Source organism: Serinus canaria, chromosome 12, assembly GCF_022539315.1.
Source record: "Serinus canaria isolate serCan28SL12 chromosome 12, serCan2020, whole genome shotgun sequence".
Lineage (NCBI taxonomy): Eukaryota > Metazoa > Chordata > Aves > Passeriformes > Fringillidae > Serinus > Serinus canaria.
This window is the reverse complement of record NC_066326.1, coordinates 18,408,330-18,422,700: the sequence shown is the minus strand read 5'-3', so window position 1 is coordinate 18,422,700 and position 14,371 is coordinate 18,408,330. Positions and strand designations below refer to the sequence as shown.

Below are 14,371 nucleotides of genomic sequence, written 5' to 3'. Positions count from 1 at the left end.
AAAAACTGCTGACAATTGTTTGGAGGGATTTTCATAGGAAGTATTAAAAAATTAACATCTTCAAGGCAATAAAAAGTGTTGTTGTAAAACTTCCCTGCAGTGTGAGAAATATTGACAACTGTTCTTTTCTTACCCGGATACCAGAGGGAAAAATGAAGTTTTGGCTGTTTTTGAGAAGTGGGATTTTTTAAAAGTTGTTTTAGCTGTTGGGCAGTGGAATTGTAGGAGCAGGGACAGCACCGTGGCCCAGCACCTTTTACAGCAGCACACTTTGCCTTGTTGCTGCTAATGTTTAATTCTTCATGAACCAAATGATCACCAAATTCCACCTCCATCTCTACAGAACTTGTCAAGAAAAACAGCATTGGCTCCTCCACTGGAACTGGCAAAGATCAGGGGCTCTCCAGGGTGCCTCAGTGCTCTGGGGGGAGCTGAAAGGACCAAGCCCACCGCAGAGGCACAGGGCTATGAAAAGGGCTTTCAAATGAGGAAACGAGTCCCTTCACATGGCCTTGCCAAAGCACAGCCCCAAAAATTTCACAGGAATGAGGAAAACTCTGGCTAGAGCCTGTTCAAATTATGTTCAAAACCACAAATATGAGAAATATTCTCAGCTTGCTTTTCCCAGACAAATTGTGAATAAACACTCTTTCCTCACTTGAGGAAGCGTGTTAGCAGTGGGGAGGCATTCCGGTGGATGCCTCTCTTATTTCTCTACTTGCACTACAAAGATTTTTCCTCTCTGCCCCCACAATGGCTCTTTGAAAAAAAAAACTATGGAACTATCTTAGTTTGGTTTTTAATCCTTCCACTGTTTCATTGCTCAGCGAGGGAAGTTTGATAATCAACGTTCATGAAGGGGAGTGAAACCTGCATTGCAGCAGCTGAAATGCCAGGCCCAGGAAATGTCTGGGTGCTGTGATTTAGGTTTTATGTTTTCAAATCCAGCTTAGGATTTAGCTTTTATGTTTTTCAAATCCTGTACTGCAGCAGGGTATAACTTTAAAACTCCATACAGAGTGCTGGTTACTGTCAGGTTTTGGTCACACACAATTCCTCTCTGGGCCTGGAACTCAAGGACACCTCACTGCCTCAGGCCCCAAAAAGTATAAATAAAAGTGAGTTTTGGGGGGAGCAAACAGGGGGTGAATGCCTTCATTGCCTGCAGCTGGAATTGGAGCATTAAGCCCTGCTCTGTGACTGCCCAAACTGATCCCTGTGTGACAAACTCGTGCCCATCGCCCACCTCGGGTGCAGCCTCTGGGGGCTGTGGCTGCCCCAGCTGGGCCTGCTGAAGGCTTGAACCAATCCCCACTCTATTCTCTGAACCTGCCTCTGCTCTGGGCTCCCCAGAGGCTCCCCAGAGGCAGCAGCAGCAGCACTCACCACCCAGGGCTTGTCGCAGAAGTTGTAGATGGACTCGAGGGAGTTGACGCTGGGCACGCCGGCGTACTGCATGCCGATGATCAGGTTGCGGAAGTCCTCGTTCTCCGCCATGCTGTAGGAGTGCTGCCGCACCAGCACGAAGTCGGGCCGGAACGACCTGCCAAAAACACCCGTCGTCATGGCAACCCTCCAGCAAAGGCGTTCTCCTTCGACAGCGAAAATTGCAGGGGGGGAAATGGCTGGTGGGGGAGAAGGGAAGGGCTGGAAGAGTATGGGAACCAAAGGGGAATGATAAAAGTTAGGGAGAGCCATGGTGGTTTAATGAAAATCACTCAAACCAAAGGGGAATGATAAAAGATGGAAAGAACCATGATGGCCCCATGAAAACACTAAATCAAAGGGAAATTATAAAAGATGGAAAGAGCCATGATGGTTTCATGAAAAACACTCAAATCGAAGGGAAATGACAAAAGGTGGAAAGAGCCATGATGGCTCCATGAAAAACACCCAAACCAAAGTAAAAATATGGAAAGAGCCATGGTGGCTTCATGGAAAACACTCAAACCAAAAGGAAATGGTAAAAGATTGAAGGAGCCATGATGGTTTCATGAAGAACACTCGAACCAAAGGGACAAAATGGAAAGTGCCATGATGGCTTCAAAGAAAACAAGAAACTAAACAGAAATGACAAAAGGTGGAAAGAGCCATGATGGCTTCATGGAAAACACTCAAACCAAAGGAAAAAAAATATGGAAAGAGCCATGATAGGCTCCATGAAAAACACTAAATCAAAGCAAAATGACAAAAGATGGAAAGAGCCATGATGGTTTCATGAGAAACACTCAAACCAAAGGGAAAAAATGGAAAGAGCCATGATGGCTTCAAGGAGAACACTAAATCAAAGGGGAATTATAAAAGATGGAAAGAGCCATGGGGCTTCATGAAAAACACTCAAATCAAGGTGAAAATATGGAAATAGTCATGATGGCTCCATGAAAAACACTCAAACCAAAATATGGAAAGAGCCATGATGGCTTCAAGGAAAACACTCAAACAAAAGGGAAATGATAAAAGATGGAAAGAGCCATGATGGCTCCATGAAAAACACTCAAACCAAAGTAAAAATATGGAAAGAGCCATGGTGGCTTCATGGAAAACACTCAAACCAGAGGGAATTGATAAAAGATGGAAAGAGCCATGATGGCTCCATGGCAAACACTCAAACCAAAGGGTAAAAATGGAAAGAGCCATGATGGCTTCATGGAAGACAATAAACTAAACGGAAATGACAAAAGATGGAAAGAGCCATGATGGCTTCATGGAAAACACTCAAACTGACGGGAAATGATAAAAGGTGGAAAGAGCCATGATTGGGTCCATGAAAACACTCAAACAAAAGGGAAATGACAAAGGATGGAAAGAGCCATGATAGTTCCATGAAGAACACTCAAACCAAGGTGAAAAAATGGAAAGAGCCATGATGGCTTCAAAGAAAAGACTAAACCAAAGGGAAATGACAAAAGATGGAAAGAGCCATGATTGGGTCCATGAAAAACACTCAAACCAAAGTAAAAACATGGAAAGAACCATGATTGGGTCCATGAAAACACTCAAACAAAAGGGAAATGATAAAAAATGGAAAGAGCCATGATGGCTTCATGGAAAACACTCAAACCAGAGGCAAAAAATTGAAAGAGCCATGATGGCTTCAAAGAAAAGACTAAACCAAAAGGTTATGATAAAAGATGCAAAGAACCATGATTGGGTCCATGAAAACACTCAAACAAAAGGGAAATGATAAAAAATGGAAAGAGCCATGATGGCTCCATGAAAAACACTCAGACCAAAGTAAAATATGGAAAGAACCATGATGGCTTCATGGAAAACACTCAAACCAAAGGGAAAAAATGAAAAGAACCATGATGGCTTCAAAGAGAACAATAAACGAAAGGGAAATGACAAAAGGTGGAAAGAGCCATGATATCTTCATGGAAAACACTCAAACCAAAGGGAAAAAAATATGGAAAGAACCATGATGGGCTCCATCAAAACCACTCAAACCAAAGGGAAATGATAAAAGATGGAAAGAGCCATGATTGGGTCCATGAAAACACTCAAACCAAAGGGAAATTATAAAAGATGGAAAGAGCCATGATGGCTTCATGAAAATCTGCAACACCCTTAGTCTGTTCAGCCTCCCCTCAATATTATTGGGGTTCTATTAGGAGAAGAGAGAAATTATCATGGATTTCAGGTTGTTCTCCTGCTGACAGAGAAATCACACCTATAACCTCTGGGTATGTCCTTGGTCTCCAGTTTCTGAGCAGTGACAAGCTAAACTAAAGTAGGCAAAGTCCTCTGCCACAAACTTGGGCTTTTGGGGAACAATTTTAATTTTTTCTTTTCTCCCACAGTTATTGTCAGGCTGTTTTAAGGATTGTAAGGGATGAAGCAGCCACATTGCTGACAAATGGAATCAGACCACAACAGAAAGCATCAACACTGAACTTTTGATCAACAGACTTGATCAAAAAAATGAAATTTTTGACTCACAGCTGCATTTGCCCCTTTTCTCTCTGGTATCTGACCAGCATCTCCCCTGCTGCTCCCTGTGGTTCCCTGACTAGCACCCTGCACCTTTGCCAGCAGTCTGACACCATCTTCACCTTACTCCAACCCGGACATTTTGTCCCTGGAGAAGGTTTTGGAAAACAGAAAACACAAACCAACAGGCCAGAGCCTCCAGAACAGGGGCAATTCACTCCCGAATTTGATGGTTGAAAGAGTCTTTTCTGCATTCCAATTTTGTAGGGGAGCAAAGCCCAGACTGTCCTGAAGATTTCAACTTCCTAAAAGAGGTGTAACTGCAGGGTAAATTAAATTAGCCTAGTAAATTGGTGAAATTATTTACATGCCTTGAATAAATACAAGCTGTTTACTGGAGTGAGACACTCTGAAGATTGCAAAATCATTCAGAACTCTCGGTCTGGTAGAATAAAAAACAGCAATACAATTAAAATCCATGCTAAAATTTAACATGGATTTTAAGATTTGCTTTAGCAGTTCTTAAATTTCAAATCACAGCAGTGTTTGGGTTGGAAGAGAACTTTTAAAGCTCATTTATTTTCTAGTGAAATACATCTAGGCTGCTCCCAGCCCTGTCCAGCCTGGCCTTGGGCACTGCCAGGAATCCAGGGGCAGCCCCAGCTGCTCTGGGCACCCTGTGCCAGTGTTTTACCACTGTAAAAATAAATAAAAACCCCAAACCTGCAGGATTTGGCAAAAGCAACATTAAGGATTTTCTGTCAAGAGTTGTCAAAATGGCACTGAAGCTCAGTGAGCAAAACCTGTACAGAAATCCTGAAAAATATCTGCAGCACAGCCCTGAGATGCTGTGATCAAAGTTTCAAGAGTCTGGAACATGCAAATCCAATTTACTGGCCCAGCATGAATGTAATACTTAGAGAATTAATGATGCCTTTATCACTGTTATTAATGAAGGGATGGGATTATTTTTGGGTTAAGGAGGATTTATTGTTCAAAGAAATATTTTAGTTTAATTTTAGCTGGTAATAGTTTAGGAGTAGTTACAAGTTTTTTGTCATAAGGTAATATATAACTTTTTAACTTATTAGATAGTTGCTGTAAGGTTTATCTTGTTTTTCTGACTTATTGAGTTTTATTTAATTTTGTTGTACTGTGGATATTTTTCTTTAATAGGTTTTTGTTATATTTATTTTATATATATATATATGTTTCTATTATAATTTTTAAATTTTTAGCATATTCTATACAGCCACACCCTTTCATTATAAAATCTTCACTTTTATTATTATAGTTTAATAAAATTTTCATTTTATTAACGTAGTGTTTGACTCACTTGAGCTATGTTTTTTCTTGCAATTATAGAAACATAAGTTTATGATTTTTTTGTTTAATTTTTTTAAATTTTATTTTTATATTAATTTAAGTTTTTCTCAGGTTATAAATCAAACTCTTCAGTGTCTGTAGAGGTTTCTGTTTTTCCAGTTCCCACATGCCCTCATTAAAATTGCAGACTCCTCAGTGAAAGGAAGAGGCAACTTTTATTTACCAAAATAAGGGGGATAACACATCCCAGACAGCTCTGTGGTTTCAAATAAAAGAACAGAAAGTGTCCTCTCAAAGACCAATTTAATGGAAGAATTGGGGAATGGAGGGGATGTACTTTTTAAAAATTAAAAATAAAGAAATCCAGTTTGCTTTGCAAAAGCTCCTCAAAGGAATATGAAACATTCCCAGAACTGTTCTAGCTCTGTGTTCATGCTGGATGGAGTGACTGCATCCAGGGGGAGGCCAGGAGGAAAATTCTAATTGTGGCTCAAGCATCAAAATCCAAAAAATCTCAGCATTGTGCTGCAGAAAATACAATTTTTCGTGGTAGGATTTTCATTCACAAAAACCAAACAAGTCAGCTCCTGTTAAATATTTTTTCCCTCCTAAACTAAACCAAACCAGCCAAATTTTGTCACTGAAATTTCTATGATTTTTCTAGCTACTAATTTGCTGATTTCTGTGATACAAGGTCACTTTGGGCCTAATAATTAGTTATTATTGACAACAAATATCTCCAATTATCACAGAAACAGAGAGTTCTCTCCCATCCTGGCTGCACCTGCACAAGCCACATCTCCAGACTTGAGGGGGAATTCTCAGCTTCAGGCAGTTCTGTTTGGGTAAACAAATCTCACATCAAACTCTCATATTGTTATCTCATTCTCAGTTATCTGATAACACAAAGCTCCTTTTTTTCCTAAAAACAGCAGCACTTTTGCCAAGTTTTCCCATGACCTGCAAATCTCTGGAGGTGTTATTTTCTGGAGGTTCCCAGCCCTCATTTTCTCCTGACATATTTTGATGGCAACTTGGCCTTGATGCTTTTTAAAACACTTTTTGGAATGGTACAGAAAAGCCACCAGGGAGCAGTGATCAAGATTTCTTGGCTCCAAAACTTCCAGCACTGGGTAAAAAAATTCCACCAATTCTAAGAAAAATCAAATCTCCAACTCTTCTAAGGGAGTAATCTTGTGGGTTTGGCACAAGATCACTGTTTTTGTATTAAACTGCGACATTTTTAAAACATGCCAGAGAGTAAAGAATTGGAATTTTGAAGCATAAACTTATTTTTAATTTTTTTTCCTGGAGTTTTTTTATTTGTTTTGGGTTTTGTTTGTTTGTCTGTTTACATGAATGAGTAATATTCAAATCTTTTATTTGGAGATATGTTCTGCAACCCATGAAGATCCAGGACATGCTTGTGTGGCTCTGCCTTTAAATTCAATTTTTCAGCCAAACAACTGCTACACTTCACTTACACATAAATGCACCAGCCAAAACAGGAGCAATTCTCACAATTTAAACAAAATATTGCATAGAGTTCTGATGAGAATTTTGCCAATATAATAATTTTGCTGGTATAACTTTCCTAATGCTTCCTCAATTTTTTCCTTTGCTCTGTTTTCTCCCCTCACATTTAGGAGGCTGTTGATGTCCTCCCTGAAAAAAAAAAACAAAGTTAAATTTCCCCTGCCTTCCTTGGCATCATCCTTTAATCCTTTACAGCTCTTGGGAAATGTGAGGTGTTTAAACCAAAATGAGTCAAACAGGCTGAAATATTCCAGGAACTGCCCTGAGAGGGGTGGTGTGACTTGGTCTGCTTCAATAGAAAATATTCCATGGTGGGAATGAATTCTGCTATTCTGGGAAAGTCTGGCAGGCACAAAATCACCAAATTTGGGTCCTCCTGTAGCAAACATAAACCCCAAATCAATATCCCCAACTCCCAACCGTGTATTCTTTGTTCTGGACTTCCTTCATTAATAAATCAATTGCTTTTTGCTGACATTCCACAGAGATTTTGCTTACCTGACAACCTTTGTGCCATTTCGAATGACTTGGATATCAACTGCATAATTGCCATCAGCATGGGCTATCAAGTTGATCTCTGAAAATTCTGCCTGTGAAGAAAAGACCCCTGTGAGTCAGTTTGGTTTATTTCCCCTTGATTTCCCAAGGGGAAATAAACCAGACTGAAATAAACCCTCCCTCATCCTCAGCAGCAGGGCCTGAAGTGCTGACCATCCCCATCTGAAATAAAACGAGCACCAAGAGGGCTTTGGTCCAGCAGGGTTTGTCAAGGGTGACACATCACATTTCAAAAGGTTTTAATCCAAAGAGAGCAAAAGGTAAAAAAAAAACAAAACGTTGTGGAAATGGATTTTGGGTCAGTAGCAAGTGGATGCACAGAAATGTAGGGATTATAGTTTTGCTCTGCACAATGTTATCAAAGAGATTAATGCAGGCTCAACATTGACATAAAGCTTTGAAGGAAACAGCACAAAGGCAGCACTAAGATAACATTTTTTTGTAGAATTTAGTGTCTCATGCTGCTCACCCTTTGGATTTTCCTGATGTGCATTTACTCTTTTTAAAAAATGCCTGGTGCTAATGAGCAATTGTCTCACAGAATCCTCAATTAAAGCTAATTTTCCAAAAGTCTTCTCACCCTGGAAGTGTGGGATTTAAAGGGAGCTGCTCCCATCCTCTGAATCTGCAGTGATTTGAAAGGAAAGGACAGGATGTTTTACATTTATCCCCGGCCTTTCACCAGCTTAGACTCTCAAGGCACTTCACAATAACATCACCCAGCAGAAGAATTGAAATGCAGCCAGCTGTCTCCTGGTGGATAAATAAAAGTGTCTTTGCTGTCCCAGGCAGCAGCACAGAATAGAGAGTGTCACAATCCTCCTTAGTCTGCCCCTGAGAAATGGAATTACTGCAAGTCCTCCTGGGGCAGAGCCGGGAGCATTTCACACCCTGGAGCTCAGGGAAGGCAGGGCTGAGCTGTTCCTCCCACTGCTGCAGCCCAGGCACTGCTCTCAGGGCTTGGTTCATGAAACCCAGACACCCTCACACCTCCTGGCATCATCCCTGGGACAGCTCTCCCCAGCTTACTGCAAAAACAGGGCAAACGGGGAGAGGATGAGGTCTTTGTGTGGGCTCTGCAAATGTCAGACTCAGTCAATCCCCTCCCAGTCTGAGAAAGGGCTCCTCCAGGTAAAAAAAACATTTTAGAGGCTTGGTGTGTGATAGAAGACATTGTCTGCAGAGAAAGGCAGGGTAAAAATGAAATCATGACTGTTTCAATAGACGGCAGCAGCAGCAGGACACTGCTGTTGGTGTGCTGGGGTGTAACAAAAGGATTTGTGGGGCTCAGAAACTTCCAGGCTCTCCCTGGTGACAGCTCTAGCAGCACAGGAAGGGAATTCCAGGTTTTCCCCGAGCTTTTGCTCCTGTTAAAGAGATGGGCTGTGCTCTCAGCTGCCTGCCCTGGCTGAGGTGGGAATGGACAAATCAGTCCTCTTCCTTTTCCTGCCTCTCCCTCAAGACCCCTGGCAAAGCTTTCCCAAGCCAAGGGCATCAGATATTCAGAGGTGCCAGGAGTGGATGCTGCAGCATTACAGAGAATTTAGATCAGCTGGATGCACACAGTTAATGACAACTCCTTGAAAATCCCATGAGAAAACAGCTCAAGGACTGATGCTTTGTGCAGCAGCATCTATTTGAGCAATTCAAGATTCAAAGCAGTGAAAAGACTTCTTTAAATCCCCATTTCAGCTTAAATAAAATAGCCAGAATTGCACTGCACCCTCAATTATATCTCCATGCCTATTCCTATTTATTATGGATTTTTTTAAACCCCCACAAGCTAGCACAGCACCCAGAGCACATTTATATTCCTGAGTGGGGAATCAGTGATACAGAGCTGCCACACGTAATTCATGGAGTGTCTGGGAACCTCACAGTCTCTAAGCAACAACTCCTGAATACAAGATGTTTTTCATGCTGTGAAAATTATGGTCAAAATCCCCTCAGAAGAGCCCACTTTGGGTGCCAAGAAAGGGCTGTTGTGGTTTGAGCCCAGCTGGCAGCTCAGCCCCGTACCCATTCCCACCCAGAGGGTAAAAGTGGGAAAACTTTAGAACTTTTTACCCAGCAGAAGGGTAAAAGTGGGAAAGCTGTGGGTTGGGATAAACACAATTCAAGAGCTCAAGCCAAAGGTGGGAGTGGAAACGTGGCAAAGCAACACCCCAGCAGCTCCAGGGGGGAAATTAACTCTGCTCCAGCCCAAACCATCACATTTCCTTTAAAGTGATGGGTTTGGGGTACAAAGAGTGGGAATTTTTCTGTACACAAATGCACAGAGAACCATGGGATCACTGAGGTTGGAAAAGCCCCCTCAGATAATCTGCATTATCATTAATCCAAGGCCACCAGCAAACCCTGTCCCCAAGTGCCACATGCACAGAGCTTTTAAATCCCTCCAGGGAGGGGTTACATAAATTTATTAGCTATATGTGTTTCCATAAATGCACAGATATAAAAATAACATTCAGGCTAAGCCAGTTACCTGCTCCACCTTTATGTCATACTCTCCATGGACCTTTTTGCCACGAAAAGCCTTGGCCCTGCAGGAGAAAACAAAAAAAGAGAGAAAATCAAGGATTTATTTATCTGTAATCAATGTCTGTAGAAAACTTCCTGTATTGCCTTGAAGGTCCTGAAAAAACACAAATAAACTCATTAAATCTACCAGCTGCACATGCACAATTCCCCTTCTTTGCCACCCTTGTATTCTTCATCCCATCCCACAATAGTTTGTGATTAAAAAAAAAATAAATTGTAATAATGTAATAATTTCCAGGACTGAAGTGAAAATGCACTGAAATGATGAAACATCAGAGGAACACCTTCCACAGCTGCTAAACACTATCAAAGGAGTCCCATGAAACAGGTGCAATCCTGCTCTCAAAGTCAATACTGGCAGTGGAAATTCATTGCCCTGTGACCAAATTCCCAACAACCACTCACGGTCATCTTTACCCACATTTTCCATTTGGGAAAACTGGGTTATTGGGAATCCTGTGCTCAAGAAACTTTATCTTTTTTTTAAAGAGTCAGAGAACTGGAGGCTGCTGTTGGCAGATATTTGAGTGTCTGCTGGGTTTCCTAATCAGTTTTCCTTCCTCCAGACTGAGTTGGTGTGAAATAATTAATGTGAAGGAGAGTTTGTGAGCAAATATTGTGCACCAGGATGGCTGGGATAGAACAGAAGTGAATTCACTGCTCCAGGCCTTGCAAAGAGACATTCCTGCAGGAATCCAACCCTTGTGTCCCTCAGGCTGAATGTACCTGCTTTGGACTGAGGGAGGATTTCAACAAAAAAGATCAATCTGTTGATAAAAAGGAATTCTTCTGACACTCATCTTGTTGATCAGCTTGTCAATTCTTTGCTCAAAGCTTAGGGTGCCTTCCCTGCTTTTTTCTTGTGCAAGGAAAAAATTACAACTCAAAACCTGAAGAGCACAGAACATCACCTCAGGTGTTAAAGCAGAGCAGCTTTGTGCATTTCATCTAACAAAATGCACCTAACAAAATGCTGTTGTGTCACTTGAAATCTACCTCCCCAATGGAAGCAATAGCAATGCACATATTAATAATTTATCTCTGCTGTGATCCAGAAGAATTTCACCACTGGTTTTAATAGTGGATAAACAAAATTTCTTAATGATCAAATGTAAACCCTGCCTTGGGCAGCATTTCATAAGGAATAAGGGTATTTCTTAGAGATATTTCTTAAGGATATGGGTAATGGATGGGAGAAGTGTTTCTGCTGAAATCACACAGTAAAATATTGCCCAACCATTAATTCTGTATAAACATGCAGGTGGGAAAGAAGAAAACAAGGAGGAAAGCATTTGTATTATTATTTTTTAAACTGTGTTCTTGCAGTAAATACAGCGGAGAGATGAAGTTTGAAATCCATTGTTCTGTTCCAGGAGGTGCACGCTCAGTTAGTGTTACCAAATATTTGTGCCCATGCTAAAAGTAGAAGTTAAATATAAACCTGATTTAGAGAAATATCATTAATCACTTGTTTATCTTGGAATCCTACAAGAGGAATGTGAGCATCACCTCTTGGAAGCTTTGTGGGTTCTGGATGTGTTTTATGGGAAAAGCCAGGAGATTTGTGCCAGAGCTGGAGGAAGGTCCCACAGTCAGGGATCTGCCTGAGGAGAAGAGCACCCAGCTCACATCAACAGACAGCTGCAATGCCCCCCTGAAAAACTAAATATTCACTGCAAAAACCACTTCAAACTCCAGTTCTGGTCCCCAGAATTGAACAGCCTTGTCCTGGCTGGATTCTGTGGGGAGCAGGATGACCTCCTGGGTTTTATCTCTGGCACAGAAACAGGTGAGGAAGGTGCATTATTGGACATCACATGAGACATTTCATTTAAATTCAATTATCTTGGCTACATTATAGTGAAGCTGCCTCTGGGCCACTGGAAAACCAGTTTAAATACTCAGTTTCTTCAAATTTACATGGTAACTGTGCAGAGATTGAACCTTCCCCAAAAGCTGCCCTAACACATAGCAGCAACTGGCAGCTCTTTGAGAGAGGGAATGGATCTGGGGAAGCACAGAGAGCCCAAGACAGACCCTTCTGCTCTTTACTCAGACCCTTCTGCTCTTTACTCAGACCCTTCTGCTCTTTGCTCAGACCCTTCTGCTCTTTACTCAGACCCTTCTGCTCTTTACTCAGACCCTTCCACTCTTTGCTCAGACCCTGCCACTCTTTACTCAGACCCTTCTGCTCTTTACTCAGACCCTTCTGCTCTTTACTCAGACCCTGCCACTCTTTACTCAACCCATCACTCTTTGCTCAGACCCTTCCGCTCTTTACTCAACCCTTCCACTCTTTACTCAGACCCTTCCACTCTTTACTCAGACCCTTCCACTCTTTACTCAACCCTTCGCTCTTTACTCAGACCCTTCCACTCTTTACTCAGACCCTTCTGCTCTTTACTCAGACCCTGCCACTCTTTACTCAACCCTTCCGCTCTTTACTCAGACCCTTCTGCTCTTTGCTCAGACCCTTCTGCTCTTTACTCAGACCCTGCCACTCTTTACTCAGACCCTGCCACTCTTTACTCAGACCCATCCGCTCTTTACTCAGACCCTGCCACTCTTTACTCAGACCCTTCCACTCTTTGCTCAGACCCTTCTGCTCTTGGCTCAAGCCCACTGCAGGGACGTGCTAGTGAGATAACCAAAACGCTCATTAGCTGTTAATTAGTGAGATGCCATTACCCCAAACTCAGCCTTTCCACTCCAACACGAGGCAATCTCCAAAGAGCTGAACTCTGGCAGGATTCACATTTCAACAAATGCCTTCAGCTTTGAAAACAAACAGCAGCAGGGAGCACTGAAGTTAAGCAATCCGAGGCTCAAAAACAAACCTGACATTCAATCATTTCAAGGCAATCAATTTTGCAGCAGCTCTAGCCAACAGCTTTTATGAAAATGTAGAATATTCCACAATATTCTCCAAATGCTGAGCCACAGACTGCAGGAATTTATCTTGGTGCCTGTTGGAATTCCCTGGCTGCTGGGAATTCCAAACTTTCTGTGCTGACTGACCCCCAGGAGAGCACTGCATTGACCAGAGGCCATGGAGAAAGCTTCAAGATTAAATGATAAATCTGGGATTGTGGGTGTGTACAGTAAATAAAAGTGTGTGATATCACAGAGTAGAGAACTAGAGAACTTAAAGTTTTAAAATATAATAATATATATAAATCAAGATAAAGGTTTTAAAACAAAAACTAATCTTCCTTCTGCACCTTCTTCTTCATAAGTTTAAGTAGTATTGTGTAATTTTATTTATATATATATAAATTATATATATATTTATTTATATATATAATTTAAAAATCCATATTGCAAAGCACGAGTAATTAGTTATTTAGTTAAAAATAAAAGTAAGTGTAATTTCTTAATTAAACAATTTATCCTTAAAAATCTTATAAAAATGTGGCTCCATTTTTAGTTTATTAAGGTACTATAAAACTCACAGTTTGTAAAACTATAATAAAAATAAAACTAATAAACATCTAAATCCAAACAAGGAATACCATCTTACACATTTAATCCCAACTCTAACCCAAAAACCCCCAAAACCTCCACCAGTATCTCTGAAGGATAACTGAAGGTTTCATGACTTGAACATTTCAGAACAAAGCCCAAGAATTAGCTAGCATGTGGGTATTGTGAAACAGAACCCAGCTTTCATGTTATTTACTCCACCTTGGAAATTCAGCCATGCCCTGCTGGAATTATCCCCATTTGCAATAAAAGAAAGAGGCAGTCCTGTCATAATGGCTTTCATGACACACTCTTGGTAACTTCTTTCAGTTTGTACTTTGGGGTTGGTTGGTGTTGTTTATCCACAGAATTGAGCTGCAGTCTCAAGTTCCTGCTGGCAGAGTGTGGGATGGCTGCAAGCAGCTCCCAGAGCTGTCCAGGACAGGGCTCTGGGGAGGGAAGGTGAGCTGCCAGCAGGAGTGACACTGAACACCAGCCCCACCCCAAGGCAGGGGCACTTACAGGGACATTGCTGAGCTGGTGGGGGAGATCCCTGCATTGCAGGTACAGCAGGGAAGGAAAGCAAGCATCAGTCACCCCCCTGAGCCTGCAGCAGTGCTTTCCAAAGGCACAGAGGGAGCAGAGAGCTGGGGGAGAAGGGAGGCTGCCCACCCAGGGCACAGCCAGGGGCTGCTCACAACACCTGGAACATTGATGCATTTCCTGCTGCACAACTCATATTTCAATCAAAGCAGCAGAGAAGGTGCAGCTGCCACAGAGGCAGCCTGGCACCAGCTCTCTCCTCTCACTGAGCTTTGCCAAGGATGGGCAGGGAGGCACAGTCACTAAGGGCATTCAAATATATAGATAATAAATGTGATTTATTTCCTTATTTATATTTATTTCCTTATGTGTATATATATATATATATATACACACACATACATGTGTGTGTGTGTGCATATATACTGAATATCCACAAATATTCTATGTGTATATTATCTATATATGTATGTAT

The 14,371-nt window shown here is 41.6% G+C and overlaps 1 protein-coding gene across 1 annotated transcript in view; it reads right to left on the bottom strand.

Moving 5' to 3' along the window:
* The window catches only part of SYN2 (synapsin II), a 176,284-nt gene that overhangs the window by 102,582 nt on the left and 59,331 nt on the right, over positions 1-14,371 (bottom strand). Inside the window, exons 2-4 of the mRNA XM_018915255.3 lie at positions 9,836-9,893; positions 7,291-7,382; positions 1,387-1,543 (exon numbers count right to left, since the gene is read on the bottom strand). Coding sequence (XP_018770800.3) covers positions 1,387-1,543; positions 7,291-7,382; positions 9,836-9,893 — 307 coding nt within the window. The remainder of the gene's footprint in view (positions 1-1,386; positions 1,544-7,290; positions 7,383-9,835; positions 9,894-14,371) is intronic.